Below are 12097 nucleotides of genomic sequence, written 5' to 3' on the forward strand. Positions count from 1 at the left end.
AATATTCCTTCTGCCAAGAATTCTCTTTCTCAGTCCTTCATCTACTGACTTACTTTATTTTATCTATTTGAAATTATAAGTATTTTAATATTTAAACATATAGGTAAAGAAAGAAAATAATACAATGTATAACAATTTATCTACCATCTAAATTTGAGATATTAATTTTTTGCAGTTTTAAGAACAATTAATTTAATATCAACTAACAGAGTGTATTCTCAGATACAACTAATGCTACGTCTCTCTCTCTCCTGTTTCCTTCCAGTGAAGTAGCCACCTTCCTGAAAACAGCATGTAATTCCCAGGCATATTTTGTACTTTTGCTACATAAGTTTTTTCCTTCAATGGTGTATTTGTAATTTCGGTATTTAAACCTAGGGAGAGAGGCTATATTGCATATAAAAACGCAGAATATTAACTTACAAAACAGATTAATATTGCATATAAATATTTTCTTGAATTTTTTAACTTATGGTTGCACATATATTGTAAAGAAGTAAGAAATGATGATCAGTAACAAGATAATGTGGTCTTAACCTCAAATCAGAGTTTGAAATGAGAAAGTCTATATATTAGATTTAAGTAGTATTTAAAAGTAGACATGAAGTTTTACCCATTCCTAAGGTCATAGATGTGATATGTTGCTGTGTAAGAGTATCTCCAAAGCTGTCAGAAAGAACAGAGGCAAAGACAAATTTTAATTTTTAAAAGCTTGTATCAAGAAAGCATAATCATAGGACATTCAAATCAAGGTTCAGAATTATGAAAGATTATTTTCACAGGGCATTAGGAAAGATATGTTTCCATTCTTAATTAGTCTTCATTTAAACTGTTTTACTGTGTACTTTTGTCCTGTTTATCCAAGTTCCAGAACTCATTAGTGACTCAACCCTCACTTCATAAGAACCATATCAAAGACATTTCTTAACAAGCTTTTCTTTGATGCATTCAACCCTAAGAATTTTCCCTTTATATTTTTACCTTGATTGAAGTAAAACCTCCATGATTTCCATGGTTCATAAAGATATACCTGAGTAATTGGTTATCATGATACCCATTAAAACTGGGTAAAAAGAATGTCATTCAACATATAGTTTTATTGCAGAATGCTTGCCTTTCTTTAAGCATGGGTTTTTAAGTTAGTAGTAATTGATAAATAAATAGGAAAGATATAGTTTATAATTCCTCCTTAAAAAGACTGTTTTTTCCTCACAAGTATATTTATATCATAGTTAGTAAATAACGCCGGTATTATTTTGGAATTTTTTTCTTAAAAGGGAGTTCAAGATCTTGACAAAGAGGCTCCAAAAGATTGAGACATGTCTTTCTGGAGATTGCTGGTACCAAGACCTCATCCTTGGGAAACTATTCAGTGGACTGAACAACAGGAAGTGTGGCAAGATTGCCTTTTCATTTTGAATATTATGGGAGTTTTGCATCTCAAGTAGGATATGAAAAATGACAGTTAAAACTAAAGGTTCTTGATCTAAAAGTAATTACTAGATGTTTAAATGAATAGTAAATTCTCTTTCCCTTTTTCAAAAATAAAGATCATTTTTAAGATGTATAAAAAAATAAGATAACTAACTTACCTTACAACTTCAGTCAGGAAAGCAAAATTATAGTCTGGTTTGGTGGGATTCTCCAACACTAATTTTTCGAAGATAGAGATTTAAACCCTGATCTACCACTGACTGCACATTATCTTCTTGAGCAACTGAGTTAAATAAGTTACATCTTGATTCTCCATTTTAAATAATAATAAAATTGTATGAGGTTAAAATGTGGGAATTTACTAATGATTTGTGATGTCAAATAGCTTTAGGAATACAAGGATAATCAACCCGTTTCTGATGAATATCAGTGCTCCTACAGGAACATAGTTTCAATTACTGGATGATAACCAGACAAATAAGCTAACTTATTTGTATATGCTTCAGTTATGCTTTTGGGCTCAACTAGGGCCCACATTAACTTCTTGAATATTTAGAGATAAAAATAGGCTCCTGCTTCCTCTTACATTTATAAACAAAACTGTGGATTCAAAGAAGATTTAATCAGATATACCCAAATTAGATAGTCAATACCTTTGAATAATCACTTTCTAGATATGCAAATTGCCGGTCAGGTGATAAGCCATAGTTTGAAGCATTCACACTTTTCTGAAATTATGAAAAAATTGATTAGAATGCAGAAAAATAACAGAATCATGTTAATTTGTAGTTCTAACAGAGTATCCTATCTTTGATATATCCCACATACATATAATTTCAACCCAATTTTTAAATGTTTATGTAGTACTTACTGTATACAAATAAATTTACTAGGCACTCTAGGAAGAGGATATAATAAAGATATACTTTGTGATTTCAAGAAGCATATAATGTTAAACTTGTATATAAGTAACATATTATAATTTAGTTCTATAAAAGAGATATAAACATAGCATTACAAGAGCATTACAAAAGAAGTGATAGAATCTAACTAAGTGTGATTGTTTGCACAAAGGAGAAGAGTGTTATCTGAGCTTGGCTTTAAAAGATTAGTGAGCCCCTGAAGAGAGAGGAAGAAGGAGAATTGAGAGTCCAGAAGGACTGAGTAGCATGTGCCTATAAAACATAGCTACCATTTATTGAGTACTTATTATTCTATGTCAGACACTGTCCTAAGCACTTTTAAATGTTACTTCATTCAATTCTTATATTCATCCAAAGAGGTATTATTATTCCTACTGTACAGAAGAAATTGAAGCATGTTGAGGTTAGTATAGTGTGGAACCTTACTCAAGTTTCCATATCTAGTAAGTGACAGAGCCAGGATTTGAACCTCAGTTTGCCTGACTGTAAGGATTGAGTTTTTAACTTTTATCTCATATATTTTATTCGCACAGAGGGAGAAAGATGTTAGGTGATTTAGAGGAGGGAAGGGCAGTAGTCTAATGTGACTGGAAGCCATAATTAAGGAACTATAGTAGGAATGGAGCGGAGAAGACATGTTGGGTCCAGATCAGTTGCTGAGTTTGGCCTATTTCTTGTTCAGTGAAGAGTTGGCAAAGTTTTTTGAGGAGGAAGATGATGTTGGATACATACCATGGTGGTATTACTCAAAATGGTATATGATTCTCCTGTTTCAATATTATAAAATACTATATTATTATCTGTAGATTGATGGAGATATTCTTGTCCTTTAAACAAGAAGGAAAAAAAAACTTGAAATAATCTTGTTTACTAGGAAATACATTTATACCAAAGAGAAGCTTCTCTTATTTCACAGACTTACTTTGCTTTTCCTCTTTGTCTAGTACATACTATGTTTTCAGATTTAAAATAATAAGTTGATGGTGGTAGGTATGAAAGTATTTTTTCTACTTCCACAAATATGCCTTATTTATTAGTAGCAGCCCTATTCTAACCAGTTCAGGATACTTAGGAATAAAACCATATTTTATCCATATTACAAAGAAGATAAACTAGTTTTAAATGGTAACTTTCTCCTGCAATAAAAATACATTTCATTCAGGTTGTGTTTGATTTAGTTTAAAACCTATTTTGTGTACATTCTGTTTTCTAAAGAGAAAAAGGAAAATCTTCAATTTTGTTTAGTGGCACTTTAGACAAACTATAATGTCATAAATAATTTAAGTTGACTTTAGTATTTGTTTGATTATATTTATTTGACAACAACCCATTTTATAAAACTATAAGTAAATATCAATTTTATGGCCCTTAAAGGATTTTTTAGGGTGGGATTTGTCCATATCTGTGATTATCTAGGTTAACAATGGATTTCTCTTTGGGTAAAAAAATTCCCATGACCTCTCCTAAATAGGTATCAATACTTATCTTCCATTCTGAAAACCTATACCATATGCTCAGATTTTTCTAACAGTTCTCAACTTTTACTTTCTGCTAAACTCCTATTGGCCTAATTATTTGGGGAAAAATCTGGTCTAAATTGTTCTGTCCAAGGTGTTTTGCTGGCCACTTGACTTATTTAAATAACTGCTCCTTTTTTTTTCTCCCTATTTCAACAGATTCGGCTTCTGTTACCATAGAGATGTTTGGCACTAAAAGCAAAAACAAAAACATACTTTTTTAAAAATAAAACCCCAAAAGTAAAATAATAATTCACCTACCTGAAATCCAGCTTGGAAAAAATGTTTTATAAGAAAATGTGCCATTTAAAATATCTTTCAGTGTGAGTGCTCTTGTTGTATTTTCCTCAGAGTTATGATCTTTGGGGGAAGAGGAAACATATTATTGCTAAAAAGAAGATTAATAATTCAAATTCTAAGCCTTTATCTCTCATCTGTTCTTTCTCATATAATGAAAAAATCTGCCATTTGCAAAACACTTGTTTAATTCTTGCCTTAATAGCTATTATAAGTATTATCTCATTTTTTTAATAGACATGGTAACTGAAGTTTAGACAGGTGATCAGGTTACCTGGAAGGGAAAACTGGTGGGAAAATGTTGAAAAGTATGAAGAGTGTGCAGGAGGACAATACTGAGCAGCAGGGATGTTATTCTTCAGTCAGTGAATAATCGTCAGGGGTTTTTAGGAAGGAAAGTAAAATGAGGTTCCAACAATTCTAAGCCTTGCAAAGCTGGGATTGAAGACCATGTGAGTTTGACTAAAAACCTAGCCTCTTAAGCACTTTACTGCATTCCCTCTTGTATAGCTTGTCCTGGATTCCTACTGACTTAGCAATGATGTATTTTAGCATCCCAGTTGGTCAGATGAGATCAGCCAGAGTCCTTACCTTCAGACATCTCAAAAGAGGCATTCATGAAGAGCAGTAATTGCTTATTCTGACTATGGATTGGCATAATCATAAAGTGGACCAAAAGAAAAGAAAACCACATAATTTACACAAATAATCTTAGACATTCCAAGAGTAGAGGTTTGCCATATGAAAGCTAATCTAATGTAGCTTATAACCATAAGCAAAGTTCACCTATATTTAAATCTTCCAAAACAATTGTGTTTTTTAAACATGACTATTCTCAGAGCCCTGAAAGAGTCAGATATACCAAATAGAAAGTATGGCAGCCAACTTCCAATCTCCTTCATATCTATATTGTCCTTCTTTGTCCCTCCCTCTGTACCTCTTCTCCAGGCCATCACATATGGGACCAAAACTTTGAAAAATATCCTACACATTGAATAGCCTTTATAAATCTGGTATTTGCCCACGTAAAAATAAAACTGTTGAAGATGAGAGTTTTATCTTCCTGCTAAACTCTTCTGTAGCTTTCCATGACTCTTAGGATAAAGGCCAAAAATGTTCTGGTGCGGATGGCTTATCCCTTCAGCCCCTTCTTACTGTCCTCTCATTATTTTCTAGACTCCAAACATTCTGGGCTTTCTGTTCCTCAAATACTTATTTCTTTCTCCAGAGCTTTGGCATTGCTTTCTACCCTCTCCCTTCTTCTTATAACTTCTATTCAGCCTTTAGTGTTCAATAAAAGGCACTTCCTGACACCCTGGTTTAGGTCTGGCTCACTTGTTATTCATTATTGCAGGCCATGTTAATGTTTTTAAGAGCATTTGTCTTTGTAAGTATGTGTGTATTTGAGTACTTATTTTATTTCTATTTCTCCACCTCTCTCTGTACTCTTGAAAGTCACTCTAAAGCTGGAGATTATATATGTCTAGTTTTACTCATCATCACACCTCTCGTGCCTAGCACATAATAGGCATTTAATACTCATTGAATAAGTGCATGCATGAAATGGAAAATGGATAACTGGTGGGATAGATGAATGGGGCTGTGCCCTCTTCTTTACAGACTGGTTCCACTGCTAACTTCCTGTATGCATTTGGTAAGTCAATCTCTGGCATCATGTCTTTCTCACCTGTAATGTAAAGGACTAGACTAGAAAATGTGGATAATACCTTCCAGTTCTACCACATTAGATTTTAAAATTTGAGACTCAACATGCTCTATTAGCCTTGTAATTATATAATTGTACTGCTATGTGATAAGAGCCAATTGACCTACTAGATAATAGCACCTTCTGCTATTTTACCTGATTAACACTGATGTATGTATACCCTAAACGATTGATTAGGACCATGAATTATTTTCTTAATTTACTAAAAATTACCCTGGTGGCTAAAAGAACACAAGTGACTGGTGAGCCCCTTTATAGCCAGACAGTAAATACTTAATAACATTAGTTTATTCTATATTTTAAAACAATCATCTTCTTATATACTTTTTGCATGCTAAATGAGATCATACATGCTATATGATTACTTGTAATAAAAGTTTTTCTATTTAATGAAATGGTCTTGTGCAAAATTCATACCACTGATTTTATATTCTCAGTTAATGAATAAAAGATCATTTTACTGCAATAATACAGGAATGAGCGCTAAGCATTTTAATTCAATTTTATTTAGCTCTCCTAAGGGCAAATTGATATCTGTATCTAATATAGTCAAGGGGAAATTCTGGCACTATTATTAGCAGTGAAAATTATTTGTCTTTTGAGATAAAGTTAGTTTGTGTCTGCACAATCTAGAACATATAGATATAAAATTTAGTGAATCCCTTTATTGTGAATACAAAAAAATAATAATTATTATTATTATTTTATTTTTTAAAAACAAACAAGCAAAAGCTTTTTGATGGCCTTAGCTGGGTAGCCGAGTTTGTTAGAGTGTTGTCCACACAAGCCAAGATGGCAAGTTCGATCCCCAGTCAGGATACACACAAGAAGTAACTAACAGATGAATAAATGAGTGGAACAACAAATCTCTCTCTCCCTCTCTCTTTCTCTCTCTTCCTTCCTCTCTCTCTAAAATCAATCAATAAAAATTTTTAAAAACTTTTTATAATAATTCAATAAATAAATATAAGTGAAGATTTTTTTTGTCTAGTGTAAATAATGTTCTATTATGGCTAATGACATATAGTTTATGACATTAAATAGATTTTCCTATTTAGGTATACTTGCATACAATTTTGCACACTTGCAATTATGCTTAATTGAGAAGTTCTTAGCTACAATTAATCTTCACTTTGTATAGGAAGTCAAATAAAGTATGTTAATTCAAGTGAAATTTTTGGCTGTACCCTTGGCACATAAAAAAGCAGTCAATACATGCCAGCTTTTGCTATTATCATAGCTTATTAATATTTTTCAAATAAACATTTCTGATCAGTGTTTCCCAAGCCAATTTGACCAATGGGACATTTTTGGTTTTGCTTTTGAAAATCTACTAAACTTAAAGTCTGGGTAAAAGGCAGTTTCAGATTAGGTTATTAGTATATTTAATTAAAATTTATTTTTATTCTAATATAAAACTTATCAGTTGTACTTGGAACATTCTGGTCATCTTACAGCTTTATAACAAATATTACAATCATAATTATAAATATAGTCAGTATTAATATCACATATATGGATAAATAAAATTTATAGAAGCAATAGTTTAAAATTATTTTTAAATACCTACTCCTGCTCATTTTCCTTGTCATATCATTAATAATTATGATGATCCTTATCAGATTTTTCAAAAAGATTTCAAGGATTAGCTGTTTTTTATAACATCTAATTTAGATTATCCAGGAAAGTTACAAGAGAGTGTGTTTCATATTACTTCCTAGTCAGTCATTTATTTTAAATGTGTTCATAGTAGCTGTAAATGTCAATAATCTATATAGAGAGCTTAGCATATGTCATGTTATGACTCAAATGATCTGTATAGCAATTTTAATCATGAATTAATTGTACTACTAATTACCATGATGATAATAAGCCCCACCAGCATCCAAGAAGTAATGGGTAGATGTACAGAAAACATATCGAGAGTGCCAGCTATATTTATGTGGAAAAAGGATTCATACACAGACGTGAGGTAGGCGAGTACTCCTAACCTCACCTATAGTCAGGCGAGGCTTGGAAGGTGTAATTATGCTGGAGCCAGGCTGGGCTCAGAATGATACCAAATCTAATGGGAAGAATTTAAGTTAGTCATTTTTTTCTTTTTTGCTGAAAATGACCACATGTTCATAAGTACAACAAAGTAATGTGTCTGCTCTGAGACATTGCATTAGGTCACATATTCAGAGTTACAAAACATAAAGTTTACTTAGAATTTCCAATCAAAACACTGGTTCTTTGTATATTTAGAAAAATTAAGAACATAATAATGTTTCACTACATTATCGATGCTGACCCCCATTATCAGTAGAAATAACCTTCCATTTGGCTCTATGAAAATGTTATTGACTTCTTGCTGTCTCAGCACTTAGCTCAACTTATTGAAAATACACACTTTTGTTTCTATATTTATGTGAATGATATAAGGCATAGGACTTTATCCATGAGAACAGAATCTCTGTTTCATTTCCTCATTATTACATGCCCAGGAATGTCCACAAAGTATCCAGTCATGTAATATGACATGTAGAGACAATTATTGAAGAAGATACAAGATACAAAAAACATTGTACATAGGACAATGACATCCCAGTCCCCTTAAAAATAGGCACCTTGGAACCTCACGTAGTTCCCCCAATCGCTATCTGCTGCCCCGTTGTATTTTCCTGAATCTCATAAATGGTCTGAAATCTTTTCCCTTTCAAAGGTGATTTTAGTTTTGGGAAAAGCCAGAAGTCACAGGGTTCCACATCTGGGCTGTAGGGGGGCTGAGTCACCTGGATGATCTAATGTTTTGTCAAAAAACCCTGCATGAGATGTGATACATGAACAGGCATGATGTGCTGATGAAGCTATCAATCACCAGTTGCCCATAGCTGAGGCCTTCTCAATATTCAAGCTTAATGCAAAATTTGATGCAGATTTGTTGCTCCACTCCCTCAGTCATTTTGAATGAGATGGCTTCATAGAACACAGGCTCACTCATCGGCGTCTCCCACCCCCGCTGAATAGTACAGTGAAGTCGTCATTGTTCACGCATGCAGACTCCAATCCACTCTTCTTGGCTGCTAAATTACACTAATGTTGTGCAAACAAGCCTTGGATTTTTCCAGACAGACTTCCTATAGTAGGAGCATGATAAATATTTGTAGAACGAAAAAATAAATCAGCTTGACAGATTTGTGTTAACTTGTTTTCACTAATTTTCCCCCAGAGATATACCTGCCTTTACTTTATACCTTTCTGTCCATGTTGTAAATTTCATGTACACACTCTTCTACCTGCACATGCCCTTATTTAAAAATGTAACAAAATTTAGTCTTTGAAGTCACTTGGAATGCTTGTTTGTAAAACAGATTCCTAGTCCATACCTCAAACCTAATGATTCAGAATCTCTAGAGATGAGGCCCTGGTAGTTCTCATTTGTGCCAATCCCCCCAGGGGACCCTTCTTCAAAGAATCCAAATTTAGTGATTTCATTCAATGTATCAGTGAATTATACATCATTGTACTCCTGTGCCTATCATTGGAATCACCCCTTGCCTATAAACTTCTGGTAGGTGGTAGGTGGGTGAGCATAGCCTGCCTAGGAATCCATACTTCATGGACATAGACTCCCCCTAACTAAGTGTTAATCATGGCCTTCAAAGAATGTTAATGATCTTCTGTAATGCTTATACCCCTGCTCAATTCTCTTGCTCACTGTCTTGTGAGGTTATGCCCAATTGTACTCTTCTTTAACTACATTCCTTTTGCTGATCCATGAAGAATAAAAACAGGGCAAGAAGACTGAATCTTCCTCAGATTAGATTTAAGCAAGATTTCAGGGAAAGCATTAAGGGTCTTGTTTTCTTGTGCCTCAAATACATGTGTGTATATGGGTAAATCAGTGTAAAATGTATCTCTATAGCATCAATCACCTGGAAAAGATTCCACTAATAATTATTGAATGAATAAATGGATTTTCATGTCCCTTTCCAAATACTATTTTAATGTTGAAATATATTCTTTTGATTGTTTTCAAAGTTTAACATTGACATGTATAATTTTAAACTCTAAATATTTAATCAGAAGCAGAAATAAATTCTGAAAACATATGTCTGTTCTATATGTAACTGATGCTTCCTTGATTAACACTTAATTACTGACAGTGTCCTTATAGTCAATTTTGCCCATCTTTAGCACAGTTCGACATACACCATTTAAACACTCTAATTAACTATACTTTAATTATTTGCATTTCAACTTCTTAAAGCAAAGCTGAAAATTATTTCAATTATGAATCCAAGAAATTACAAGTCACAGAAACGATTCACAAGTAATGATTCACTATTCTAATTCTTTCTTAAAACTTTGTGCTTATTCTTTATTAAGATTCTGTTTCTATTTCTGCCATTTAATATTCTCATTCTGAAAAATTGGGAATAGTGCCAAGGCAGAGATATCAGAGTTAGCCCTAATAGGTATCACAAACTACACAAGAAAATGTGGTTTATCGAAGTGGGCACACAAATGTGACAGGTCTCTTTGTTCTCATTTTCATACTTGCTTTGAAACTGATGTTTAGTAGATTCTGTCAAGGAAAGTGACCTGGGTTCCCAGGTAGCTACACGTGTCTGTCTGCTGGCTCTGCAGAGATGCTGTCTGTGAGGATCATCTGTGAGATGATGATCTCCAGCCATTGCATCAGGTCGTGTTTGTTTCTGGAGTGAGCACCACAGAGGCAAATGTAGAAAATACTATCATATGGAAACATTTACTTAAAAACTAATAGTGAATTTGGGCAGAGGCTGACAACTTGGGAAAAAATGGATCTGAGGTAGACCAATAATAAGTCTTTGTAAGTACCAAGCACCCTACATACACCGTCCCACTAAATCTTCACAGCAACTCTCTGAGATCCATGGTGTTACTAACTCCATTTTACAGGTTAGGATATAGAAGCCAGAGATGCAGTGTAACTTGTCTACCATATAACAGAGCTGGGGTTTAAATCCAGATCCATCTGATATCAGAGGTGGACGCTTTCTCATTATACTATGATTTAAATGGAAAAAAATGTTTGTAATAAAACAGCAGTAACAACAACACAAACCAAACAAAAAAATAATGTCATGAGACAAGCAACACAAAAGGTGAGGGGTAGAATAGTTATTCTTCAAAATGTAGACTCACTGTGTCTCCTTCGCCAGCTCACTTCCCTCTAATCTCTGCATTTAATTTTGGTGTGGCCCCATGGGTGCTATGGGGGGCCTGAAGAGGAGCCCCTTTCCTTAGCCATTTCATGCTCCCGGGTTTTCCATTACATATCCCTAGGCTGACTCACCCCCCTCCACCACTGCTTCATGACATGACCCCCACTGGATTTCTTCTATGAAATCCAGACTTGTATATTAACCTCCACTTGCATATCTTATAAGCACTTCAAAATCATTTCATATAAAGCAAAAAAGAAAAATATCCCATGCTGCCCATCCAGATTTCTCCAAGTCAATAGTATTAGCATGCATATAGTTCCTCAATTCAAATACCTGGGAATAATCCTTGGCCTCCTTATTTCCTTTATGCCTTTTGTCCAACACCCAGGCCCAACAACTCTATCTCCAAAATCTCTCTACTCTGTCTACTGTACTCTTAAGGCTCACCCACTTCTCACTAGATAGGTTGGAATGGATGCCTAATTGCTCCACCTGATAGTTTTTTGTGGTTTCGATTTACATTTTCCTAATGACTAATGGTGTTGAGCATCTTTTAATGTGCTTATTGGTCATTTGTATGTCTGTTTTGGGGAAATGTCTATCCTTTGTCCATTTTTATGATGGGTTATTTGCCTTTTTATATTTATTTGTAAGAGTCCTTTATATATTCTGGACACATATACTCCAATTTTGAGGGTTTGACTTTCTTGATGCTATCCTTCGCAAACTAAAGGTGTTAAATTTCAAGTCCAGTTTATGTACTTTAACTTTTCTTGCTTGTTTTTGGTCGTATATAAGAAACTACTGCCTAAGCCAAAGACATGATTTATTCCAATGTTTTGTTTTACGAGTTTCACAGTTTTAGTTCTTACGTTTAGGTCTTTGATCTATTTTGAGTTAATTTTTATGCATGGTGTGAAAAAGGGAGTCCAACATCATTTTTTGCATGTCAGTAGCTGGTTGACCCAGTACCATTTGTTGAAGAGACTTTCCCCATTAAGTTTT

The 12097-nt window shown here is 33.7% G+C and overlaps 1 protein-coding gene across 1 annotated transcript in view; it reads right to left on the reverse strand.

The window, feature by feature from the left end:
- The window catches only part of FAP (fibroblast activation protein alpha), a 76875-nt gene that overhangs the window by 50382 nt on the left and 14396 nt on the right, over positions 1-12097 (reverse strand). The window contains exons 5-8 of the mRNA XM_054562578.1: positions 4136-4234; positions 3090-3184; positions 2088-2162; positions 614-666 (exon numbers count right to left, since the gene is read on the reverse strand). Coding sequence (XP_054418553.1) covers positions 614-666; positions 2088-2162; positions 3090-3184; positions 4136-4234 — 322 coding nt within the window. The remainder of the gene's footprint in view (positions 1-613; positions 667-2087; positions 2163-3089; positions 3185-4135; positions 4235-12097) is intronic.

Source organism: Pteronotus mesoamericanus, unplaced genomic scaffold (assembly GCF_021234165.1).
Source record: "Pteronotus mesoamericanus isolate MK-2021 breed Mesoamerican mustached bat unplaced genomic scaffold, CSHL_Meso_final scaffold_651, whole genome shotgun sequence".
Classification (NCBI taxonomy): Eukaryota; Metazoa; Chordata; class Mammalia; order Chiroptera; family Mormoopidae; genus Pteronotus; species Pteronotus mesoamericanus.